The 27,481-nt window shown below is 40.7% G+C and overlaps 1 protein-coding gene across 4 annotated transcripts in view; it reads left to right on the top strand.

The window, feature by feature from the left end:
* LOC116387994 (matrix metalloproteinase-17-like) overlaps positions 1-27,481 on the top strand; it is a 57,578-nt gene that overhangs the window by 28,292 nt on the left and 1,805 nt on the right. For 3 of the 4 annotated variants that reach the window (XM_031855527.1, XM_031855531.1, XM_031855530.1), the window contains exons 4-9: positions 5,679-5,974; positions 16,654-16,830; positions 17,615-17,717; positions 19,382-19,464; positions 20,171-20,323; positions 20,516-20,773. In XM_031855527.1, coding sequence (XP_031711387.1) covers positions 5,679-5,974; positions 16,654-16,830; positions 17,615-17,717; positions 19,382-19,464; positions 20,171-20,323; positions 20,516-20,773 — 1,070 coding nt within the window. The remainder of the gene's footprint in view (positions 1-5,678; positions 5,975-16,653; positions 16,831-17,614; positions 17,718-19,381; positions 19,465-20,170; positions 20,324-20,515; positions 20,774-27,481) is intronic. The other variant, XM_031855528.1, reaches the window with a different exon arrangement.

Here is a 27,481-nt window from a genome sequence, read left to right as displayed (position 1 = left end):
GTGTGTGTGTGTGTGTGTGTGTGTGTGTGTGTGTGTGTGTGTGTGTGCACGCACGACTGGCGGTACATTTTAGCATCACTTTTGATGTCAGCTCATGTCTCCCGGGAGCAGCAGAGCCACAGGAGGTAAGAGCCTGCAGAGAGGCTGAAGGCGGGGGACAGCAAAAGAGTCTTAGAGTTTCCCTCATCTGGTTCTCTCCCTCCATCCATCCCTCTCTTCTTTCCACTCCGCCTCTCTTAATCTGAATCATCACTCTGCGTGCGAAAAAGGCCTGTAAAAAGTTTGTGGAAATTAAAAGTCAAACAGGTGAAATATAGAAGATTGTGTGTGCGGGCTTGTGTGCCTGAAACGTTTGTGTCTTATCATATCGGCTTAAGCTCATACAGCATGCACACACACATTTCCCCGACACGTAAGCCTTCTCATTTGTGAAATGATGGTGGAAATTGTGCCATGGAATTCAATAGGTCGAGAAAGTGAAGTCCGCCTTAATCAGCTTTCTGCCCGTCCAACTAATTTCAAAGACTGTTAAATTACTTTTTCCTAATCTGTGGCGGTGGAAGCAAGATGGGTTGCAGACCTGTTTCTCGCACGTTCCCCACAACCCATCCTCTTGTCTTGGCATTTTAGTGGAATAGTAACCTGAAACATCATGACTATGAGTGAAATTTAGAGCACAAATCTGGAACTTTTCTCGCCGTTTGTGTTACCTGAAATAATGTTTTAACCACAGTCATTTTTGCTGATTGTGTGTGTGTGGAAGGTTGTTTGTAATCGGGGGGGGGGGGGAAAACTTGGAAAGCACGTCAGTCAGCAAAGTGTACTGCTGAGTTCATGGTAAATACAAAACATGCTGATCATCATCTCTCAATTGTAGAGTATGGAAAAGCGCCTCCAGCCGTGGCAATTGTGCAGGGTTCTTTCATAGACATATTAATGCAAGGTTGTAATTTCCTAGCCCAGTATCCCATCAAATTGCAGGTTTGGGATGGTGGATGGGCACATATGCAATTATAGTTTGCTTTTTTCATAACCGTAACCGAGATCTTCCCCTAACCTTTGCCAAAGTTTTTTAGTTGCCAAACCCTACCCTTACCTCAACCACAGTTTACTTTTCCACAACCACAAACTTTCTCTGACCTTAACCATAGCAGCCAATCACAGATATTTCCGAAAGTAAGTATTTTTAAAACAGTGTTGTTGGTTTTGCAGAATCATCCATTATTGATGTTCTTGTGTGCCCACAGGGTAAAGTTTTCAATGGTGACCCGTGGCACCCCTGTTATACTTTCAATGACTCACTAGAATAGTTCTGAACGGTGTCCTCTCACTGCCCAGCCACTAGTATCCATTTGAAAGAAGTACTCTCAACAACAAACTAGCATGAAGCAGCAGCAGCAGCAGCAGCAGCAAGTGCTTTCGGACTGTTTCCTGCCCTGGGATTCACCTCTCAGGCTACATACAGGCCCATGTCCTTCTCTACAATGTTGTCGCTAAAAATTAATTCATGTTTTGATTTACCGTTGACAATGTGTATTATAAAACCCTGATAACAAAAGACACAAAAATTGGACCTCAATAAAAGGACATTGGTTTAGATACAAGACAAGATATTTGTTTAACAATGAGAATGCATTATTTTTCATTGGCAGGTTCTCTACCAGTGATTGTGAATGTAATAGTTGGTGGGATGAAGCCATTTATATTGCAGAAATGAACAGGGTATTTCTCATTCCTGTTTTACAAATACCATTTATCATGGAAGGCATGATGATCTATTTATGATAATGTGTAATTCGCTACTGTAATTTGATATAACTGCCTATGGAGGAAAGAGCTTGCATAAAGTTTCATTCTTTTAAACCACAGATTTATATGCCCTCCCCCACTTACACCCATTTATAACCGCCATCTCTCTCTCTGTTTCTCTCCCTCTCTCTCATGCGCACACTCCTGTACTGCCGTACACATCTGGAACACTTGTAAAGAGCTTTTGTAATGAGGTACATTTTTTTTGCGGGTAAGGAAAAGGAGACATCACATACTCTGTCAGAGATGGAAATGTGTCTGTGTGATCACTGATCCCTCCGAGTGTAGTAGCCTGGAGAAATGCTGAAACTTAAGGAACTCGTCATTCTCGTGGAGAACAAACTCTGATTCTGACTAAAGTTAGAACTGTGGAAGATAAAGCCATGGGGAGATGTCAGAAATATTCCTGCTGAAGGAGAGTCTCTGTGTGTCTGCTCTTTCGTCCCTCTTTTGCTCACTCTCCCTCATATCTTTCCCTTTTCTTCCTCATTGTCTTCGTCTTACCTGCATCATCCAGTTTATTCTCTCCTTCTGTTTCTCTGCAAAATTGGACATGTACAGTGTGTTCGCCTGACATATAATAGTGTCACCAAGTGAAATGAATGAAAAGAAGACTAACGCCACAATCTTAAAATTGTTTCTTGCTCACCTATGTTGAGTCTCTCATGCACACGTACATTTAGAAGCACTCACAAACTTGCAGCAGCATTGCACTCTGTTTCTGTCTGACACACATTGTCGTACACTCAGCCATTCAGCCTCAACTTGAACTACTGCTTATACGTAAGTGGGTTGTCTTTGGAGTGTAAGCGTCTCCTTTCAAACCCCTGTGATGAGCTGTCAAGGTGAGGACAAGTATGTAGAGCTAGTCCCAGTGATCGGAGTACTGGACAAACAGTCTGTCTGTCCTTATATTTCACCAAGCTAAGAGCACTTCAGACTCTTTGGTTTTCAAACATAGTCATTAACAGATTCAATGAGCCTGAATCACAAACTGGGAAATGCTTGAAATGGCGAGTAGACATTAGTGGGTTTTTTTTAATCTAATGTATTGAATACATATGTGTTTAATGTTTTTTTGAGAATGCCAGAACAAAGAGTTTTAATCGGTTAAGATAAAGAATCCAAAAAGGATAAATGAGCCATTGAAAGTATCATTATGAACCGCTGCTGTACCTACACCATGACCAGAGATCCTAGGCTGGTAAATGAGCAAAAGAAAACTGTGGGAGAGAAGCTTCAGTCAGAGGAATGATTCGCCAAGTCCTCCAGAAAAAAAAGTCCTTAATCATGAAGGATGTGTGCATGAATTGAAACAAGTGTCAAACAAATGATTTGTTTGACAGGAACTCAGCTTTCAAGTTGCCAGCTTCAATAAAAGAAGGAATGGGGATGACAGAGGGCTTTTTATGAAACAAGATTGTCTGTAGTGACAGAACTGCCGTCACCTATTTGTGACCCACATATTTAGATTGGCACAGTCTTGAGTATGACAAGTTCCATAGCGGGCGCAGCTTGATTTTTTTGTTATGTGGTATTAATGTCGTTGAGTGGAATTTGGATATTCTCCGTAAAGGGGAGAGGTGCGCAGACATTACAACGATTACACCGTGATTTTGAGTTGAAGGTTAAAATCATGAAGATATATGCCTAGTAAGCATTCCTTAAGCAGCTATACTTTGTCAGAAATACAGCAGAAGAGCAAGCAGTGTATCCGTTTAACATCCAGCCAAACAAACTCACATTGTTCTAATTAAGATGCCAGTCAATAATTAGCCTTTTTCCATTATGCCACATATGCAACCACTGATCTGATGTCGTTCTGCACAGTGCGAGTAATTTCCCACACAACAGCAGGGCCCATTTCCTGAAAACAGAGGTGTTGGATACCATTCTGAGGTGTGCAGCATCAATGTAATGTGTGTTAAAAGGGACAGTTTACCCCAAAATCAAAAATACATATTATTCCTCTTACCTGTAGTGCCATTTACCATTCTATGTTGTTTTGGCGTGAGTTGCCTAGTTTTAGAGGTATTGGTCGTAGAGATGTCCGCTTTCTCTTGAATATAATGGGATTATTCGACACTCGGCTTATTGTGCTCAAAGCGCCAAAAATATATATACTTGAAAAAATCCACAATCCAAATCTGTGTATCCCTTCAGACAATGAATGTATAAGCCGGTTTATTTACAGATACTGGAAAGTGCACTCACCTGCAGAGTTTACAGTCCTTGTTGCTAACTGCACATACAGTACCTGTATTCACCATTTCACCTACATTTACCATTTTCTGACCTCTTCCATGCAAATTGCAGCATATATGAGATATGCGGGTGGTTTGGTTTGTGTTTTGATGCAGCTACATGCAGGAAACGATTGGCAGTATGTTTTCATTTCACACTTTCAGAGACGAATATCTTCTGTTTATGCTTGTGGAATTCAGTCGATATGTGTGAGACATCTTACCTTGTAGTATTAAACTATTTCTCAGGTCTGTCTATTACAATCAATATGTGAATCAATATTCATGTTTCTGCTCTTTTTTTCTGCTTTTTTTTTTCCATTGAAGGACAGTTTTGCCTCATTTGATGCAAGACACGACACGACACTTGAAAAAAAAGGTCAAGATTGTTGATAAAATCAAGCTGTCCAAAAGTGCACCCGAGCATGACGTGCTCCCAGAATAACCTTGAACACCTGCGAAATGTTAAACACGTTTTCTGTACGATAAATTACCATCAGTGTTTTTTGTTTTTTGATGAATCGCAGCAATCGGTGATGCAAATGTTTCAATGTTGTGACTCTATTGATTTGATTTTTGAATTAAAGATGATGCTCCATCAATACAAAACTTTGCAATTTCTCAGATAGTGGCAAGATGAGGCGGCACTCTCTCAATGCCAAGAGCCTTGATTGAATGTCCTAGAGCAGCCTGCAGTGGCCAAATCGCTTCTTGTATTTACACAGAGGGCTTTTGTGGGGAGAATAAAACGTTGAGGGCAGGGGAGTAGGGAGAGGCTGAGACTGGAGGAGAGCGAAGACGGGGAACGATGGAGTGGAGGAGATTTAGAGGGAGAAAGGGTAAACAAACGTGTGGATGATTTTCTGTTTATTCTTGTCCTGTTTCTATTGTCACTGACACGACAGAATAGCGTGAGAGATGCTTAGTGGGATAAGAGGAAGGAAAAGGGAAATCTAGCTAGAATCTATTTCAATGCACATTGTATTCCCTATTTATTATCAGTATCTGTGAGCAGCGGGAGCACCTAACCATGAAATACAAAAAACAACGGAATCACTTCATGCAAACATCATTCTTTTGTTTCTGTGCAGTTCTGTCCCAGTGGCAAACATTGCCTAGTTGACCTTTTTCTACAATTCAGAACTATCTCTCCATCCTGTTCTTCCCCTGCCAGTGTCTACTGCTGCAACCTGCTTAATTTTTCCACTTCTTTCTTTCTCCTGTGCTCAGCTCCCTCTTTCTTACACATTTTCCTTTTGTGTCCCTTCCCCAACTTTATGTTCATCTCTGATGTGTCACCCTTACACTTGACATCTTATTCTCCTGTCTCCTGCCATGGATTTTGACTCCCTTACCCTTTCCTCCTTAACGTTTCTTTTTCTTCCCCTCTTGTTTCTTGTCCATCATCACCTTTTATCCTCTCACTTTGCCCAGCTCTCTCCTCTTGTCTCCACTTTTACTTTGTTCTTTTGTCAAGTCACCCATCCTCTTCCTTCATCAGCCACCATCTCCTCTCCTTTCTTGTCATCTCAACTCCCCCGTGTCCTTCCTGTCCTCTTCCTCACCCCATCTTGTCTCTTCTTCCCTTATGTAACATATCTGTCTCCTCCCCCTTTTTTCTCTCAGAGTGAGGACCTTCCCTAAGGATTCGGCCGTACTGGGCAGGGACACTGTCCGGGCCCTGATGTACTACGCCCTGAAGGTCTGGAGTGACATCGCACCGCTCAACTTCCATGAAGTGGCCGGCAGCGATGCAGACATTCAGATCGACTTCACTAAGGCCGACCACGACGATGGATATCCCTTTGACGGGCCAGGGGGCACGGTGGCGCATGCATTTTTCCCCGGAGAGAGGTTCACAGCTGGGGATACACACTTCGATGACGACGAGGCCTGGACCTTCAGATCTCCAGGTGATGAAGGTTGCAATCTGCTATATTAAACCAGTGTCTATATGTTTGTGCAAATGTGTAATATCCATTTGATGCCAGCAGCACAGAATTAATTGGACTCATATGAGTTTAAGGGACTGGGACTATTTCAACGTTGTCGTTTTTTTACTTTTATCTAACTTTTTCAACTGTTTATCCATTATAGATATTTGAACAATTTCTCCATTATTTCGAAGCTTCTCAATATGATATTCAGATCATTAATACAGCAGCAAACAACTTGTATCTAAAGATATAGGCTAGTGTAGTGTTTTGTGTGTAATCAGAGCTTCTCTGTGCTTTGTTTACATAGATACCTGTGTACATGTTAGTTCAAGTAAATCTTTATTTATTGTCCCACTAGCTAGCTAATCGCTGGTGCTCTGCACTGCGCTCATAACGGTTACCACTGATCACTGCACTGAATTTCATATTGACAACCTTTAAGCTCAATGCTTCAAACATTTATCCATTACTTTTAGCTCAATTTCAACTCATTTGCTCGCCTTCCAAACTACTTTTCATTCACAATTGAACACGTGTTGTGTGTTACAATTGACAGGTTCATTGGCCACTTGCTGGTTATTGCAAAATTTCTAAAGCTTATTAACCAGAGCCAGGATAATTATTATCTGTTGTATTGTGTTATTAAGCCAGTGTTTTTACTCATCGACACACAGTCTGTCTTTAGCCGATTCCAGTGAAACATATTTATGCAGTGTTTGTGCTTTGAGCTGTGTGGGCTAATAGATTGCTTTATGAGACGTTATCCTGAATGATCTGGCCAAATTACTTTCATCAAACAGTTTTGAAAGAGCGTGATTACCCGCTGAGGGAGATCTGCCAGTTTGAAATGAGGACAGAATGACAGCGGCTCTAAATGGAATTCAATCAGCTCTGCCAATCAAAAATAGACCAGCTTATATTGGAAATATCCATTATTCCTTGGCGGCTCTGGAAAAGACAACACAGTGCTTTGGTGTTTTGGCTTTAGAAAGTTACCTCCGCACATTCACTCGTTCATACATTCACTCACTCACTGTACCAGATCTGTCTTTTCTGCAGTCATCATTCACTCGTGTCCTCTTTGCACCTCTGCAGAAATGTCTGTGTCCTTGTTATTTGATGAATAATTGTGAATTCTAGACTCATTGCTCTGTTTGTGTGTGTGTGGGGTAGGGGGGTGGAGGTGTGTGTGTGTGTGTGTGTGTGTGTGTGTGTGTGTGTGTGTGTGTGTGTGTGTGTGTGTGTGTGTGTGTGCGCGCGCGCGCGCACTGGTGCAAATGAAATTATTGGTGGCACAGCAGGAGCATTTTTCCAGAATGTGACCTAATCATCATATTCTCTAAACCTTGGCGGTCTTGTCACTCAGCATCTTCCTCATTTCTCCCCACTGTCCTTTGCTTTTTTTTTCTTTTTTTTTAAAGGAGGGAGGGAGTTGGAAAGCAGGAAAGGGCAGGGGAGCAGTATAAGTTCACTCATCCGGATGAAATGAGCGGATGGAGTGATCTAGTGAATGCATCGTCAGGCAGAGGCTGTCTCAGTGCGGTCACACGAATGACAACATGAATCATTAACTCTCCTTTTCTCTGACTTGCTTTCTTTAGTCTTCCTTTCATCTGCATGACTGCATTTAAAATGTCCTTCCTCTCTCCTCTGCTCAGTACCTCCATTCATCCCTTCTTTCTGACATATGGATGGACAGCAGAGGAGAGAGAGAGAGAGAGAGAAACATGACAGGAAGAGAGGTAGAAATTATGTGAGAAAATATTTGGAAAAATGTCCAAGACTGAAGGTTTGTACGAGTATGACACAACAATCCAACTCAAGGTCCACTTGCCGGTGAAGATGTCGTTGGATGATGCTCTAATACTTTACTAACTAAAAAATCTAAACCTTTTTGACCATTAAATTGTTATTCAATTACAAAGGCTTCAAAATTATGTTGTGACACTCTCAAGAAGATTATAGATTACGTTAAGTTCAAAACATAAGTGTGTGAACACATGCCAACACGTTTTGTTCGTGGTATATCAAAAAGGGATTGGGCTGTGAGCAGAAGCCTCGGCACTATAAGTTGGTCCATCAATATAAGGATACAAAGAAAGAAATAACGTGCAGCATTGTGGCGCAAAGTTCCATCAGGCTACGTTATAGGATGGGTGATAAAGCGAAGGATTGTGTCCTGAGGGCGCAATCCTGAGTGAGTTAATTTAGCAACAAGCTGAAATGGATATTGGCATACGGTTTATGTCATTTTAAAGCGACACGCATAGGCTGGTACGCTAAACAAATAAGCCAGAGGGTTGTTCGAATTTTATGTTATTGGTTATCTTACAGTAAAGCCCCACAAAAATATGTTATTATCACCTGTCACTTATAGGGGACCAGGTGCAGTTAAGAGGCGACACCGTGGGGTTCAGTGAGTAATGGGGAACATGAGGCACAGTCTTTCCTCAAAGACGTATGATGGTGCAGTTGTATACACACAAAGTGGCAGAAATTTGTCTGTGAAGAAGTTTGAATCTCACCTGCGCACACCTGGTCAAATGTTGCGTGAAGTGTATCGGATTGTCTGTTTCAGAAAGTTGCACGTATTGTTGAAAGGTGGTAAGGCAGAAGAGATACACCCACGTGCAGTTTCGGTTTGACATATCGTCTAGCTGAAATGCATTGTGGTTGCGTGGTTGGTAAGAGGGAATTTAGCCACAAGAAACCTGGACTTTTATGGCGTAGGTGGTTTCTTTTGTGATGTAAGAAGTATGTCAACTCAATGGCAGGAAAAAAAAAGAAATTTACATAGATTGTTGTACCTATATCTGATGTAGTTGATGGTGGTATTTTGCCATTGTTTATATAAAATTGCAAATAGTGCCTAAGCAGGGGAAGAGTAATTGTTACTGCCTTGCTGTATATACCATCATCTGCTAAAAAGTCCCTGCAGGCATGAAATGAAGGGGTGCCAAACGTTTGTGATGTGTTGCGTCCACCACCATTATTCCTCCTCTGTTTCCAAGTGGGTCCTTTTTATCCTTCCAGTAGATGCAGAATTGCACGACTTTGCAGCTAATACCTATTTCTAAATACACCTCTTTCTCACCTCACCCTCAGACATCCCAAAGAGAGTAATTTTTGGATGAAAGATGAATTCATGAGAAAACCTGACATTAATACCTCTTCCGAAGCTGGAAGCAAAACAGAGGCAAATCTTTAAGAAAACAGTAACTTCTAAAGCAGCTGCACTTGCGATATCAGTGATTTTGCTACGCAGGCGCAATGGCGGTAGGCCTATACACTCACTGTATGACTTTCATTGATATGTGTGCATTATCTTGTGCAATACACTGTGATAAACGGCGCTCCGTTACAATTCATGCACCAGTACTTTCTTTGATATTGCTGCATTGTAGAAGAAGTTGACATCTGTGGGCCATTGGAACAGTTTTGCAATTGCAGTATTTGGATTTTTATAGATTATTTGTTAATTAGCAAGTTGTAAATTGTGTGTTTCTAATGTGATTGTCACAGTTCTGCTGTGATGCTCTGTTGCATTTTGTCCTCTGCTCTGATCCCCACTTCACTTACTCAATTAGTGTGCAGACAGTTACTCGCTTGTCACGGACAATGAGCAGGAGAAAAAGTTCAACTCTGTCGCAAAAAATGAGCTGATATTGTGTGAAACTAAAGGGTTCAGTCGCTTGTCTAATACCACAGATCTGAAAGATGAATTTGAAATAGCTTCATGGTTTTCCTAACTGAATTTGAAGGGTTGAAATGCCTGGTTTCTTATTCACTTAGTCACTTCACTCTAACAGAGCTGAGCCAAAATGAATTGTCTATTTAACAAGGGGAATTGGGATCAGACAAGCTAGATGTTCATGGAATGACTTTGTTTTCTTTATTAGTAACAATGAGGTAGCCACAACAACAAATATTGCTTGAATTTAAAATCTTGTCGAATCTGAAATTGGTTTAACAATTTTTTTAATGTTTTAACCAAATTCCAATTTGACATATTTTTATTCTGTTTAGTTATTGTCCATAAGGAAGGTCGGTAGAAAGATCCACAGCCCCATGGTGCATTTTGACCTCATGTTTTAAATTCAACCTCAACCGTAAGGTGGAGCTTCGAGGGGGTGTGTGTGTACTTTTGTTTGTGTATGTCCATCCCATCTGGTGAGTCTTTGATGGGGCCAGGACCCTCCTTTGTTTTCCGCTGTCAGGGCCGTGAGCCATATGTTACAGGACAGCAGCTCAATCTGCTCCAATTAGACCTCCCACCAGGCCGCAGCAGTGGCAGGACAAGCAGAGGATGCTGTAGTGCAGCCTGAGTGTGTGGTTTGGGGGGGGTGGGAGCAGCTGCATAGATGTAGGTTTGGTCAATGGGAGCAGGGCAGTGAACCAGGGAGCGGTCAGAGGTGTGACCTAATTTATTTCTCTGCCTCAATCGTGGTGCTTTCCAAAAGACAATTATTCGCAGGTTATAAAACTACTACGACACAGTAAATATGTATTTAAGATATTTGTAGTTGCAGATCAATCCAGACAAATTGCTAAAACTTAACATAAAAACAGTTTAACAGCAAAGTTATTGCCTTTAATATTTTACGGTTCTAATTATAAGTGTATATATATGAATAATACTCCAAGTGCTAATTTTTAACATTATGTTGATTTTGCCAGCCATGGATAATACAGGGAGACTGAAGGATAATGGTACCCATTGTGTTTGTTGAATAAAGTGGCCGTCGATGTGGGAGAAATTCTGTGAATCGTCATACCTGGTCAGCTCACCTCTGGATTATGATGCTTTGTTAAACCGTTGGGATTGCCTTCTCTCCCACTCTGAGGGTGCCAGACTGGCGCACTGAGGCGTAGGGGAAAAAAAGTTAATTAAACAACTCTTAATTTCTTCAAGTCGCACTCTGCCAGCCTCACCTTGCTTCTATCTCACAGCATCCTCCCCCAGCATCATCAACTTGTCTCTAAGTCATAGCTGATGTCAGTATAACTGCTTCTACGTGTCGTTCTGCCTTTAAGGCGACAGACGTTTAGTCCCACCCGGCTCAGCTCTGCTCCCACAAAGCTATCATATTCATAAATTGTTGTTCTTAGCAACTTTTTTCAAAAGCACGCTAATCCCTTGAGAAGATGTAGACTTGTTAGGTCAGCCCAGGGGGTAAAAAGTGAATGTCGGGTGCTGCAGCAGATTGCAGAGCTATGTAATCGTCTTTAGAAAAATTTACCTTATCAGACAAATCCGTAGCTGAGTAATTGCCTTTGCTAATTCCCTTTCCCCATCTACCGGTGCATTGTTCTCTGCAGGACCCTAAATCTAGGTCTGCCAAGGCCATCTCCTAATGTGTATGATGAGGCTGAATAGTGGAATATTAAGCACCACATTTAGCGGACCAGTTCACCCCTGCTGTGTGATTGATGGCTCCGCCGCCCATTAGGAGTCGTGAGAGGGCGGAGTCTCGGTGAGACAAATAAGTGGAGGTCTGAAAGTGTTTTTTTTTTTTTGCTTTGATAGGCAGCAGATTGCTTCTGTTAATTAGCAGTCTGCCAGCAATCTGCTTCTGCAAACTGATTACCCTGACTAAAACAAAAGTGTCATTAAGCAGGTGAATTTTTCATGACGTTATTTTTTTCCTCTCTGTGTGCTACAGGAGGCGGGTCTGTGAAGCAGTTTAGCCAATTGCTGATTGAAGATATGAATGTATGACATACAATTTAGCCAATCAGCGTCATTTGACAGTTTAATGCTACTATATTATCATTCATTTAAACTTCTCTTCAGATAATATGACCTACATCAATATAATAGGGCAACCCTAGTCACGTTTTTCCCCAAGTGTGCATTAGACTGTGTTCACTTTGAATCTTAAATCTTACATCATTACGATAAAATAAGATAATCCTTTATTAGTCCTACACGGAAATGTGCAAAGGTGTAGCAATCAAGCCTTTGTTACAAAATAAAGTGCAAGTGACCGACAATGTGCAGGATATGTTTTTTTTTTTAGGTGTGTAAATATTTAAAAGCATCTGTGTGAATTCTGCAAGGAAAAATGAAGGTTATAGACTATGGACATGTTGGTAAAAGAAAAAAAAATGTCACTCTCTCTTGTTTGGTGGTAGAGGTGAATAGGGGAAGTTGTCTAGGACAGTGGAGCTACAGCTCATTAAAGAACAAGGACTAAGGCAGAGTCACTGATATGGGGAGAGTGGTAAAGAATGTAGACTCTCTAGGCTACATCATGTTGTTACATGTTACTTGTATAAAGCATTACAGGAAGTGTAATTTAAAGTTTTGTCTTCAAACCTACCCTTTGTAATATATTACATATTGCCCTTGCCTGGGTTTCACACCACCACATGTCCAGACTGCTGCTGGCTGAAACAGAGCAGATGATAACAAAGTATTGTAGTATAACACAGAATAGAAAACTGAAGGAAACAAGTAGCAATAGGATCAGATTTCAAAGAACATAAACAAACCACAGTTAGAACAGGTACGTACAAGAGCAGGGCAGAGTTAAACAGTACTGGAGCCTTAAAGTACCATACTTATTTCTGAGTTACCTTTCCTCCAAAATGAAGTATATAGCCATTAGGTTGCTTGTTGTCACCATTGTTAAATTTGAACTGTGCCGGTGGACAGACTTGCAGTATCGGCGAGTCTACACAATATAAGACTGAGCTGTGTTCATGTACCTCCAGTGGATAAACATGTAAACACAGAGCTCTGTTAGTGCTCACTGAGCATGCAGGAGATATCATGAAGGGATCATACTCTTGTGGCCTGTGAAAATGTGTGCTTATTAAACACTGAATTGTTTATGCCATTACTATTAGTTCAGATAAGTAACAGATCATTTGTAGCTATTGTCTCTCTGAGTTTTCATGAAACTGAAAGAACACTTTTTTTTTAAACTGAGACATAATAATGTCAAATGACACTCAATTGCAAAACGAATATGCATTTTTACACCAGCAAAGATGCTGTAATCATAAGCCACCACATTACAAGGATTCCCATCCAATGTAAAGGCCAACCTTTGAGCTTGATGGTTCTTGTCCTTGTTAATGTTTTAGCAAAGTGGAGGCCAGAGACTATTTACATCATACCACATCACAATAAATGGAGCACTTGACTGCACTGTATTCATTGCACAACAAATGATCCTCACTTGGACTGGAGCCCCAGAGGGTCTGTTTAAACCATCGTACTGTTTTAGATCTGACACAATACATGTAGCAGTATAGAGCTGTGAGATATCGACAACATAAATGTACCATAAATGTTTGAGAACCTGGAAAGAAGACTTTGAAGCTAGTAACACAGAGGGAAATGATCCCCATACATGTTGAAATGTAGCTCAGTATATCATCGTCAACTCAATTTTGAAAGAGATGAAGAAGAACGAGGCAACCGCAACATAAACTGATTAATTATGTTACACAAGGTTGCTGCAGGCCTATTATTTAGTTTGCATATTGCCAATTTATCATCAACTGTCTTGCATACTGACTAATAAACATTGTCTTTGTCATCTTAATAGGGTATTGGACAGAGGACTGAGTGGCAAAATGTATTTACCACAGCTGATTTTGCCACTGAAAGCCTTGACTAGTTTCAATACCTATAGTCCAATGCATAGTTATAACAATAAACAGAAATACAACGTTAAAGAATACTGCTCTATACATAGTTATAAATACATTGCAATGCAGTTAGAAGAAATGTCATTGCACAAAAAAAGAGTGAAAGGGGCTACAAAAAGCAACAACATAAAATACTATAATCTACTGTATATGTGTTATGCAGATACGGTAAAACGCAGAACCACCAACTCTAGCCTTCCATTGTTTGTGAGGAAAACTCACAAAACAACTTGACTTGATATAAAACTATATTTATCAAAATAAATGAAAGATCTCTTGCACAAATCAAGTCAAAAAGGTAGCGTATAACTTGAGAGTGAAATGCAATTTAGTATTTTCAAACTCATTGATTGTAGTCCTGTTTACCATTTTGGGGGATATCAGATGTATTGATGAGGAGCACTGCTCAGGGGAAGAAGCTGTTTTGGCTCCAATTACCCCGAGTTGCTTCCTGGAAGGGAGAGATTGGACACTGTGCGTGGAAGAAGTTGGTAATGATGTTGAATGCAAACTTCTTGGGCCTGCAGTGGCAGATATTTTGGAGAATGAGGACGTTGTTGGCAATGATCTCTGGTTACTCAATTATTTGTGTGATCTGATCTCATCCAGTGAGAGAAATGTTTTCCGTAATGGAGGACTGGATGTTGGCTGTGGGCCACACCACTATCATTAGCCAGCTGTATGTCCTCAACTGTTGCATGAATCATCAACCCATATGATGAGCCTTCTTGGTGATTAAGTAGTAGTCCTAAAGAAATATTGTACTTTCTAGGAACTTTAGATTATATCTTGTCTCAGAGTTGTTAAATTTACACGTCACTAAAATGAAATTTGTTCCCCCACACAATGTAGTTCTCAAGCAGAGATTAGTTGTTACTATATATGAACGCCTTATAAATGCTAGGTGTAACCGAACCAACTGGCAAAGCTAACATTAGCTTGCTAATATATGACCCAGACAGGTTAGTGTAATTGAATATTTCTCACTCGATCTAAAACTTAACGATTACTAATGTACAACATATATTTTTCCATGTATTAATACATAAATAAAGCTAAGTAATAATTACATTTTTACACTTAAGTTTAATATGTTGTTTGCGCACCAAAACTGTAATTTATTTAAGTTATCCCACAGCTTGTGTTGCTACAATGACTTCCTGTTTACAGGGATGAGTGCTTTTGATTGGACGGTGCTATTAGGTGTTTTCCGAGATGATTTATATATTACTAAAATCCTAACTACTTAAGACATTTCTAAAGTTGTAATTGTGCAACGTGATAGAATTTGCAACGTTTGAATGTTTGAAACTAGCTTAGTTACTAAGAATTGAATTGGATTTTGCAAATAGCTGGAGCAATCCTAGAGACAGCGGGGTCTGAAATGAAGATGTTAGGTCTTCAAACATGATAAGTTACTCCAGAGTCAAGTTGACTGAGCCAGTCTTCCACAAACATGCTGGCCCTGTAGGCAAATGTCAGGGCATCCACTGAAGGGTGTGTGATGTTTTTTGAGATAGCTGTCTTTAAGACCCTCCTAGGATCAAAGCCGCTGTATCCTGTTTTTGAGGACTGTAGGATTGGAAGATAGGAAGAGTTTAGAGGTCTAGTAAATTAATTCCCATTATCATCAGCATCATGCAATGAGAGCACTTGGGTTGATAAAAACCTGCTTAATGGCTCACTGGTCAATCCATTGAACCCCTAAATATAAAAGAATGAAATAGTCTGTAGAGTTGCACAAAAGTCCTCTCTGTCTATCTCTCTCTGCCTTCCTAAATGAATCTGGTTCATCCATCCAATTCTCTCTGCTCCTACTTTGTCCACAGGCATTACGGTCATTGTGTCAGCCTTCCATGGACCGTGAATATGATGACATGGTACATACTCTGTTCTGAGGCCCTGTTCTCTTTCACACATTTCTTTTGTCCACCTTTCCTCTCTGCACCATGTGTTCCTGTAGATTATAGTTGGCATTTGCCTCCTGAATACCCCAGCTGGGTACTGTAAGCATGAGTGCACGTCCCAAGCCGAGGCCAACCTTAGGTTAACTGAATGCAGACTTCAGCTTAGCCACCAAGGAACTCTAAGCTAGCTTGGCTTGACACGTTAGCTCTCCATATTTTTGCAAATCTAAATCTCCAAGCCCAGGTTTTGTCCTGCTTGGCAAAGTCAGACAAAGAGTTTGGGAGGCTCTTTCTCATCTTTTTCTTGCTGAACATAGAGGGAAGGATGCTTTAATAGCCCGCGGCCTCTTCAGGTGTCTCTCCACACTCAGGTTTTTTGATTGCCAGCCGAGGGACTCGGGCAGTTTTACCATAGTTATCTCACTACACCACATGCCTAACAGCACTCAAAGCCTCCTGAGCTGTCTGTCATGCCTCTTAATTTGCACCATAAGCAGCTGAGCTGAAAAAAGTATGAAATACCTGAACAGGGCTTTGACTGGGTCAATTTAGGACACAGAGTAAGTTGGTCACATTGGTGAGTGTCGCCACTGGGTCTTTCCAATGCCATGTACTAAAAATCTTTCATGCCCTGTTCAAACATCAATCTCAAAGTATATTCAACATGTTTGACCATTTGAACATTCATATTGGTCACGGGTAAAACGCCGTTTCACAGTCGTGTGTGTGAACTAGCTATGTACACATAGCTGTAAGCCATAAGATTCTGATGGTTATCACGTTACGAAAAAGCTTTACAAGTTACCATCTTATGTGTCTAAATTATTGGTAAGCCCACAGTTGTTACTCTGGAGTAACCCAACTGGAACCAACTAGTTACAATAGTACTTTCTGTTCACCCCCTTACCCAGTGCATGGTATAGATTGATAAGCCTGTATATAATCTATACTGTTCAGTGGAGAATTGTTAGGAAGTCAGATTGAGCATTTACCACCCATTTTGACCCAGTGAGTAAGTATTTTAAAAGAAAGGTCAGCTTTACTGTGATGTCTTATTTTTTATTTAATGATCCCTCTCTCTCCGTCTCCTTTCAGACTCTCATGGGATGGATCTGTTTGCGGTTGCGGTCCACGAGTTTGGTCACGCCATCGGCCTGGTCCACACCTCAGCCATAGAGTCCATCATGAGGCCGTACTACCAGGGTCCTGTAGGCGACCCGCTGAAATACGACCTACCCTACGAAGACAAGGTCCGCGTCTGGCAGCTCTACGGTACGAGGGAACATGTGTTCACCTCAGAATATGTGTGTTGTGTGTGAAAGAGATAAAACGGGTGATATTAAATTTGTTGCATTTCTATTGCCAATTCTAAATTTAGCTGAAAAACTTTTTCAATCTTTGTTTACATAATTCTGTCATTATGAACGGGATATCTATGCTACACCACATACTGGCCTAAATGAGCTGTTCATTTGAGTCTTGAAAGATGTTTCTGCCTCTTCTAGATTTCTCACCAGTGCTGTGAAGTCTCAGAGTGTGTGAAACAAGAACATTGTGGAAGACATACACCATTGTTTTCACAGAATCTTCCTCTTCTTCACTGACCATATCTCAAGGGCCTCTGCTGTAATTATGTATGTTTCCCGGAGTAGTGCTGCAAACAGCCGTTTGCTGGTGACAGCTCAGCAGACTGAAGATACAGAGGCATTCTCTTGCAGGAAGCAGCAATTGATGAGTTCTGGAGAGGAAGGTTATTGATTTAATAAAAGCACGGAGGGTGTAATTGTACCTCGTTATGGCATGAGACCTTATCACACCATTCACTCTAGGATAGAGAGGAAACGGCCGTGTGAGGAAAGAGAATGTTGAACAGCGAACAAATAAATAAAGCAAACAAAAAAAGAGGGGAGAATTACACACATTGGGCGCAACGTTATAATATGGTACAACATAGGAAAATAGTAGCATTGCAAAAGAACAGGAGTAGAGCAAATAACCAAGAATCACAAGAATGTTGCTTTATATCCATTTGAGTTGACATTTGGCACCTTCCTAGGTGTCAGAGACTCGGTGTCCCACACAAACCGACCAGCCAACCCCTCCCAGACGGCTGAACCTCCCGTCCTGCTGGACCTTCCTGAGAACAGATCCACCTTCCTGTAAGTAGAAGATATAAAGTTACTTGGAATCTTCCACATGCAACACAATCTAGTGTTCTAGTGCGATACTGGATTAAAAGATCCACTCGGGCCTCTTCAATAATTCGTCAGCATCTACTGTGTCTCATAGGATCTTACTGTTGTGTCTAGACCGAATGCAGTGATCTTGCGTCACAATAGTCGCGGTGTTGTTTTATGAAAAGCTTTCCAGCCTTCACTCATTCTGTTGATCCGATTCAACATGCCACGGCCTGTGCTGCAGTGGCCAGATGAGTGCAGCAGAGAGGATAGAAAACGAGATGGCACAGTCAACTCCGGACACATCTGATTAGAACTAGAAGTGCTGCTGGTTGATATATATTATGGCTTCAGTTGGCAAAGTTGGAAATGCTCACAAACCTCTTCATATAACTGTTGTTTTGTTTTCCTGTTTTAATTTGATATAGATTCCTTAACTAGGCATGTTTACACAGCCATAAAAAGTGTCTCTATTAAAGTTAGGGCAATAATAGAGGTTTGGCTACTTCCATATGAACATTATACTCCTAATAGGCCTCACACAGGTGGTATTTATTGCAGTGTAACTGTATTGGATCTCATTATAGAGAGATTTCAATTTTTGTCACGGTTCCCTGTACATCAGCGTAATTATAATGTGATCGTTTTCTAATTTTCTAATTTTTTCTTCACTTCCACTGAGAAATATTGTAATGAATCCATGCAGGAATACTCAACGTTTATTGTAAAATAGAGGTTGTTGGTGCTTTATAGGAAGTCATGAGGTGCCAACAAAGAAAATTAGCAAAGAGGCCAAGAGTGAGTTTGGGAGCCTGCCCGTCTAATTAAGTAATTCCCTAAAGCAAGTTGGGCGCTATCAGCCTGTAGTTTTTCCGATTAGCAAGGATAATTTGGCTTAATTATGTCCATTTATGTATTTTGAGTGTACATACACTCACTCACACCCCCCAAACCACCAAGCACTAACCCTTCAAGTAGCCCCTGAGAGGTTCAACGAAAGACAAAACACAAAAATGTCTGCATTCGCAAGGTTGGTGCAATTCAAATTATTTTCAAAGAACATGTGCATGCATACACACACTACAGTAAATGGCAAGGCAGCACTAAGAAGAAGGGATAAGCTAAAAAGGCAGTGGTGCAATATTTAACCTTAATCTTTTTCTCCCTGCCTAGTCCTTGATTAATCATTTTTCACTGACTCCATCAGGTCATGAGACGTGAAAAAGCTGGATTAGGCCTGACAAGGGCTCCAATGCTGACCACTAGGCAGTGGTGTCGTGTTAATAGAGCTTTGAATAGAGACCTTTGTTGGCAATATAAGGCCTGGCGGGCTCCCACTCCCAGCCCTGTGGTGCTAATGGCTTCATCATTGGAAGGCCAGCCACGTCAGTGCTTTAAATCACTTAAAAACCTTGAGGGATCTCAACGTGTCAGCCGTATCGTTTAGCCTGGTTTCACTGGTTGATGGGTAGGCACAATTTAGATGCATAAAAAGATCTTTAAAAATATATACACATTCATCAGAGCACATAAACATTATTGACTGTGGTGCTCAAAGATTTAATGTGTCCAGCTTTACAAAAGTGGTTCTTTTTTCCCCCCTCTTTTCGCATTCTTCATTCCTGCTTTCTTCACATCTCTCTCAGGCTGGCTCGAGATGCCCCAGACAGATGCACCAGTCACTTTGATGCAGTGGCCCAGATACGAGGGGAGGCCTTCTTTTTCAAAGGTACCGAGTTACAAAGGGAGAAAGACACAGAGCTGCTTGGGAAAAATAAAAATTAGCTAAATGAGCTGAAATAGAAGAAACTAAAAAAGGAGCGAAAAGGAGAGAGGACGAGAGAGTGTGGTAGATGCAGACGGCCAACTGAGCCAGTTGAGCCCTGCCGAGAGACTGCAGTCCAAAGATTACATCAGTCTTTCATGCTTGCCCTCTGGAGGAATGACCCCAAGCCTCCCACTGACAACAGAAACAAGAAACACACTCGCACGCCTTCAGCACCAGTGTGCAGAACTTTAACTGACAGTTATTGACCTTTTTTTTTTACTTTTTCATTTGTTTTTTCATGAGATGACATTAAAAGTTTGTTGATTCATCATTACAATCATTTTGCCTTTTTAAATGTTATTTTTTCAGACGTCTGAATTGATCACGGTATAGATTTTATTTGCAGTTCTGCAAATTCTGCCTGTTATATTTTGGTTATTGTCTGAAGCGCAGTATTATGTTTTTTGAAAGAAGAGTTCCCTCTTTTTCAGTTTGCCTTGGAGCTCTTCTGAATTGTCAACACATGGGTAAACTGCAGAGGAAAGGAAACGACTAATGCATATTGATTAATATTGATGATAAATGAACTCATTTCTTCAGACAAATAATAAGGGCCACCACAGCCATTATTATTTGTCAGCGTCCTAAACTGTTTTGTTCCTCGTAGGAAAGTACTTCTGGCGACTGACAAGAGAGAAGCACCTGGTGTCTCTGCGTCCCGCTCAGATCCACCGATTCTGGAGGGGCCTCCCAACCAATCTGGACAGTGTGGATGCTGTATATGAGAGGCCTGGGGACCACAAAATAGTCTTCTTCAAAGGTACAGTACCAAAAACAAGATCAGATCTTGGAATGAGTCTTCAAATGTACTAAAAGTTCTGTAGGTCAATAGTGTCAGTGATCTTTTGGGTCTCATCCTTTCAAATGTATCATCTCAAGTGCATTCACTGTCTGCTGTGTGTGATGTATTAAACTATAGATTGTTAGGTTGATTTTCTGCCCCCCCTTTCAGGTCTAAAGTACTGGGTATTTAAAGACAATAACGTGGAGGAGGGTTACCCTCGTCCAATCAGTGACTTCGGCCTGCCCTTGGAAGCAGTGGATGCAGCCTTTGTTTGGTTACACAACGAGAAAACCTACTTCTTCAAGGACAACCATTACTGGCGCTACGACGACCACCTGAGACGTATGGACCAGGGCTACCCTAAAGACAGCACGCTCTGGAAGGGGCTGCCGCCACAACTAGATGACGTCATGAGGTGGTCTGATGGTGAGTAACCTTAAAGACGCTTTCTTCTTACGTCAGTTACAAAGACTCAAAAAAAACACACACACAGATGACAATTTATCATCATCCAGTTATGCTTGGTTTCAAAAATAAGATGATTTTCTATCTGCTTTGTTTTTATTTCGTCAAGAACCTTCCTTTAGTTCCTCCAACTGAAGGTCCAGGTACTCCCTGGCATTTTAGAAGATTTAGTCCCTCAAGAGTGGCCTGGTTCTGCCTCCTCATAACAGGTCATGCACAGGACTTAACTAAAGAAAGCCAGTCGTTGACTTACGGTATATGTCCTTTGTGCACTTCAACCTGTCACATAGAGTAAAACCAGTCACTCAGCAAAGAAATGTAATTTGACCCCTTGTCCACAAGATCCATGATCTCATTATTTGCCACGAACCAAAGTTTAAGACTAATGGTGTGAATTGAGGTAAGCTTTGCTCTGGGGCTTAAGGCGACAGTATGCTTCAAGTGAAGTGCTTGTCACATTGTCTAACGGTGTCTGAACCGCCCCATTACGGCTATCCTTTAGACATGGTTGGATGACACGTTGCGTTACCTAAAGTGTGATCAATATCTCAACCTCTTTTACCTCTACGTATGAAGTACAATCTACTGTGCTCTCTCCTGTGTTGAAAGTAAAGTAAGTAAACGAAAATTAGATTCATAAGAACACCTTTCTTGAGCAAATGTCACAAAGTGCTTTACAATCAAATACAATTCAGACATATAACTATGATATTGTATCGTAACATAGTAGAATACCACAAAAGCAGAAGTCATTCATGATCAAAACCGTATCCCCGAAAGCAATCTATCACACAGTCAAAAGGTATGTCAAATGAAGCCAGTGACATATTTTGACCTCTTCTGTCTTTATTAAAAATTGGTTATATAGGTATACTGATTGATTACATTTAACATATAAATGATGAATCACCAACTGTCTGTTTCTTCCAGCTATAACTGATTACATTTTTTCAGAGAGCAATAGAGTTGTTACACTCCACCAGAGTGTCGGACCACTGGTAGCTCTGGTATGTGCTGGTGCCAAAGGCAAGACTGTGCAATATCCTTCTTCAGGGAAATCCTCAAAGACGAATGAATTACAAGAGATATATGAGACAAGGATCGAACAAGTTAGCAAACATGCAGCCTGAAGTCTTGGATGAAGTTTTACAATCAGATTACAATTCTGAGACAACTTTCCAGGAGCAGTAAGACGCTGAAATAGTTGGAATCACTTGAATGTGTCTTTTGAGCCATGCTAACAGTATGGATGAACGTTCATGGTCTCCTGAGGGTGAATCCTACTGACTTGGTGATCCCTTAACTTTTCATCTGGCACCACTATGAGGTGGACATGTGTGATTTTGTGTGATACACACATTCAAGACCCCACAGAGCCGCTAGCATTGCATAGCAATGGTGCCATAGTCATTAAATTGCATTACATTGATGTTTGTGTGGAATACAGGGTTCGACACCTTGTACTAATTTGAATAAAGAATAATCTTACCACATCTTAAAAGTGGTTTGAATTCATATTGAATGTATTTATTAGTTTAATTCCATCTCTCATAGGTATTGTGTGTTATGTGTTCAGACCTTGGAGCTCGCCCACTGTAATCACACTGATCGACTCCACTGCAACAGCGGAATGTCGAGGTCATAACGCCGGCTTCCATCAAAGTACCACAGTCATCGGATCACATGTGCATTATTTGTGAGAAACTTTGTGCGTCATTTAGTTTTTTTCTGTTAGGCTTGTGTGTGTGTGTATTAGGCTCTGAATGATGCAAGGGCATTTTTTTAATTAAACAAATGCCCTCAAAAAGCAGCCACAGAGTCCTTTGAGGCCAGTCTCAGTGGGAGCTCGGATGTCCCTAATCCCCCCTGCAGTATGTTTATACAAGGAAGCTCCTTCGCTGTTAGGTGTTTAGTGGTCTGTGTTCTGTCTTCGGTCTTGCTCCAAGCTCTTTGATGTGTATGGGATGAGGCCAATCGCACGACCCGACTCTTCACCCCCAACGCTTCCCCCCCGGCCATTATCACCACAGAGCCTGGAAGGGGTAAACTTGGAAACGCACAAACGCACATAGACAGACCACGGGGCGTTGAAACTGGAACCACATCAAAGCCTGCTCTCTGTTTGTTTCACCAGCTCAGGATGAATAGAGAGAAAAGACAGGGAAGAAAAGAGTGATATGACAGCAAGAAGGAGAGAGGAGATATGGTGACACCGCGTTATGAAAATAGTAATGGTGATAATAATCATAGCTGCTGGCATTGGTATGGCAAATCTGTATAGTAAGTTCAAATAAAGCCAGTCAGCATCCATCATTTAAGTAGTGTCTCATTAGTAAAGTCAAAGTTACAACCTCTGTTCCCATTATGTCAGGAAGTAATTCCTGTAATGATTTTGGAATCAAAAATTAAAATCGTGGGCTACTTTGTGTTGATGAGCTACGTGTTACACACAACACACTAGTCCCAGTTGGAAACTAATAATACAATATCAACAATATGAAAACAAGTTATTAAATAACATACTATTTCAAATTATTATATTAAAATAAATTATAGTAAAGCTACTCGTCCTTTGTTAGAAGTGAAACTGTATTTGTGACTCATTTTAGTGGTTTGGTGTGTGATCTTGTCATGCGATGTGTTGACAAGAAAATTATACAATACCACGTGCCTTATTCTTTATTTCTGATGTTTCAGTAATGAATGAATAGAGCTGTCCTTTTTGTACAATTATGAAAATTACTAAGAAGTCCAAAGCAAAAGGATGAGCCCCCCTGTTTGTTGATTTATCTTCAGTCAAAGAATCTGAAGTAAAACCGTATTCTTAAGCTGATTCAGGTGTTATTCGCCAGTGGTGGGTGAGATTTAAAATGTGATTCACCACTTTGTACAGCTAGGACTTTTAGTCTTCGGGGAAGAGAAAAAAGAGTTTTGGCAAAATGGCATTCAGCCCTATGGGATTGGACTTCCAATAAATAGTGATAGATGGATAAGGAGAGTGACTTTGTAGGTGTGATTACTCTTGTGCTCATGCCTTTGTGAGGATAAAGATCAGCTCTGGACTTAGTGGATGAGGACATTTTTGGAAAGTGAGGATATAATAAATCCTCATTGCAAAGGACCTCAGAGCTATTTTGGGACTTGTTTTATGGTTAAGGTAGGACTGAGAGAAATGAGTCCTCAGAAGGTTAGAGGAATGATGAGTTTGTCCGTGCAATGTAGAGCATACTTTATTTTTATTCCAACAGGCCGCAGCCTATAGGTTGAATATACAGTATCTCATGATTATGCACAGTGAATGGACTCTACTGGGTTCTGTGAGCCATCGCCCACTTAAATGGGTGAAGACCCTTTATAGAGAAGGGTCTAAACCAACACAACCACTGTTTACCTTACTTTGAACATTTTAGGTATTTTTATTATTTCTCATAGCCATTATAAACAACAAAAAGACAACATTGCCATCACAAGAAATTAAGGTTTCCTTTATTTTTTTGTCAGGGCTCAGCTCCTGGTTTTCTTAAACATGAAGGCCAGAGTAGATGTAACTCATTGTGTCCTCAGAGGCAGAATTACCCAGAAGAAACATTGCTGCAAGATCAAATGTGCGTTATTCATTTTATTTAACACTAAAGTTGTGCTCTAACGTAATGCTTGCAAATATTCTTTGGTAAATATTCCGGGGTGCAGGAAACATTCAAAAGTAAACTAAATGTTTGAATCATTTCTGTCTTTTATTCCTATTTACTCTCATCTCACTCCATGAATGAAAGGCTCATACCATGTGTGATATTACAGACTCACTTATTTTACATAGCATTTAAACCCAAAGAACATTTACTCCAGAGTTAGTGGTGAACTCCCAAGGCCATTAACGACAAGGGAACATTCTTCACTTCCCTCAAGCTCCTTCGCTTGTTTATCTCAGGCCTCGTAGTCATTTCAATCACCAGTTGAAAAATTGGATAAGCCATGATACTATCACCTGTTTACTTCTCTCCTCTTGTTTGTCTTTGTCAACAGCCTCGTGGGAGGTGGTGCCCTTCCTGATAACAAATTGTTTCTTAGAGTTCAGGCAACTGAATTTGTTGGTGAACCAAATTCAAAACAATCCATACATTAAGGTTTTCATACTCAATTATATTTGACATGGTACTATAGCAAAAGGAGCGTGTGGCAAAAAATTTTGCAATCTTTTTTATGAACCTATTTTTCATAATGTCACACGACACATTTTGGAGGCTTTGTTTCTATAAAGTAGTATATATATAAGAACCACACAGCGTTTAGTTTTTATTTTTGTTCTGCCAATGCCCATTCGGTATTTTGGAAACAATAATTAAGTCAAGTACACCGAAGTGAAAGGACAGGCACAGTAATTGTGTGTGTCAGTAACGATCAACTTGCAATTATGGTGTCAAAAATGCCCACCCAGGGTTGCTGTTTTCTGCGCTGCAACAAAGACCCCACCAAAAGACATTAACCCTTTTATGTATGTACTTCCAACCAGTTGTAATTATTCTGTCTTTAAATAGGACATATGTGTAAATGCACAATAAACGTATCATAATGCAATAAAAAGGCAGAATCCGCTATGGTTCTTCTGATAACCAATTCCACTAAACGGCAAAACAAAATACACCTGTGTGTTTATGCATGCTCTTGCTGGTGTTCATATATCCAGTTTCTTTTAACGTGGTTGCTCGAGCTTGCAGCTATCTCACCAGCAAACTTTTTGCTTACAGCATTCAAGTATATATACAGGAAGCATCTGCCACCTTCATTCAATTTGGTTCACTCCCTAGTTGGATCACCACCATTCCACAATACCTAACTGCAACCAAATAATAAAAGCTTGTGACAACACATGGTGAGTGGTAACAATGATGTGTGCCATCTTAGCCATTGTTTTCATATGGAGATAATAGAGCCTACGGTACCATCTGCTCAGCAAGCACAGTGACTGCTCGTCAGGTTGTTTGTTATTCAATACCCTAAGAGCTCCATTTTATTTTCTTTATTTTATTTTATGTAAGAATGAATAGCATGTCTTTTTGTAGGGTGATTTTGTTTTTCATCTTTTATAATCTCATCGTGTTTGAAATTAGTCCCACTCTGTCTTGAACAGGTGTACCATGTGGTGTGTTAGTAACAGTGTGGAAGTGTTGAGCAGACACACTATGCCTTTGAAGTTTTATGCTGTTGGGACTTCACCATGTGGCTGAAACAAAGGCCTACCTGGCCTTTCAAAAGCTTAAAGTGGGTTTAACCGCACCCACCCCCATCAGGCGTCAAAAGCTCACCTATGTGTGAGATTTGGGTCAAACCAAGCACTGGTACCTCATTGGATGAGGCCACAGGAAGTCCCCGTGACACGGCCATGACATCACTAAGGCTATATAAATCACTGCTCACCTTGACTCTGTGCCGTCCATGTGACTGAGGTTGTTGAAAGGAGCTATACCAACGTTGATGCTTTAAAAAAAACCTAGGTGGTAGTCTTAACTTCCCTGGACGAACAATAGACTTCTTTTTTTGTTGATCGCGAAGGAGAAAACTGATAACTTTCCCCGTGATCCGCCACTTTAACCTGCAGAAGAAAGATTTACGTAATCCCCGTATTTTTCAGAGGAAGAGAAGGATAACTTCTAGGCCCCCGCTCTCTTATATTCAAGTCGACATTTGCCGGTTGTAGAAGGGAGAAATTCCCTTAACTTCCGATGAGCAGATCCCTGCTGTCGTACGGAGGATTTGTTTGCGGCGTAACTCGCTGTAGAGTTACAGTTACTTTACTGCTGCAGTGAGGGTTTGCCTTGTATTGAATGCCTCCTACTCCTTTTTCTTCTTCTCTTTCTTTCCAAACTAACCCACACACGTACACTCACACACAAATATACGCTGTTACGCTTACTTCATACACACGTGTCTTATTCCCCGTTTGATAATCTATAATTAATTATCTGAATACGTCCGCCTTCCTGCTTCCCCCCTTTTTTCCCCTCTCTCCTCCTCCATTGTTAAGTCTCACGTGAAGTAATCGAGTTTTGCGCACCCATCTTTCTCCCTCTCTCTCTCCTTTGTCTCCCTCCCCTTTTTCTCACATACACACACACTCCTCACCACGTGATTGTTTGTTGCTTTCAGGGTAGTATGCTTGTAGTTGTATAATCGATGTTTGTTGATTTATATTATTGGTTTTAATCAGTAATGTTAAGTAAATAAACAGTTGTATTTTAAGGAGTAGTTTCTGTGATAATAGCTGAATGCAATAGCCTGTGCTCGACTTCAAACAAACCTTCACTGTTCACTCTGAATGTGGAATAGAACTTTGACTATTGTCATTTTTGAGTGAACACCAATTTTGAGACTATCTACAGTTTGGTTATTAGTCCCTGATCCCAGGGTGGTGCCCCATTATTGTTAATATGTTAATTATACTATTGATATTAGTAGTTTTGTTGATATCAATGATTTAGTGTTCATACTTGTTAATAACCAAACACGCTCCTGCCGGATCCCAACAAAGTGTTCTCCACTTGAGGTGTTTATCCGACTAATTTCTTTACCCTGTGTGAATACTAAAGCACATAGTCTTGTATTCTGTTCTCAAACCAACCCTCTGCTCTCTCTCTCTCTCTCTCTCTCTCTCTCTCTCTCTCTCTCTCTCTC

Source organism: Anarrhichthys ocellatus, unplaced genomic scaffold (assembly GCF_004355925.1).
Source record: "Anarrhichthys ocellatus isolate YVR2014 unplaced genomic scaffold, GSC_Weel_1.0 scaffold16, whole genome shotgun sequence".
NCBI lineage: Eukaryota > Metazoa > Chordata > Actinopteri > Perciformes > Anarhichadidae > Anarrhichthys > Anarrhichthys ocellatus.
Note: the sequence above shows the minus strand (reverse complement) of the source record. Positions and strands in the feature narration are given on the sequence as shown.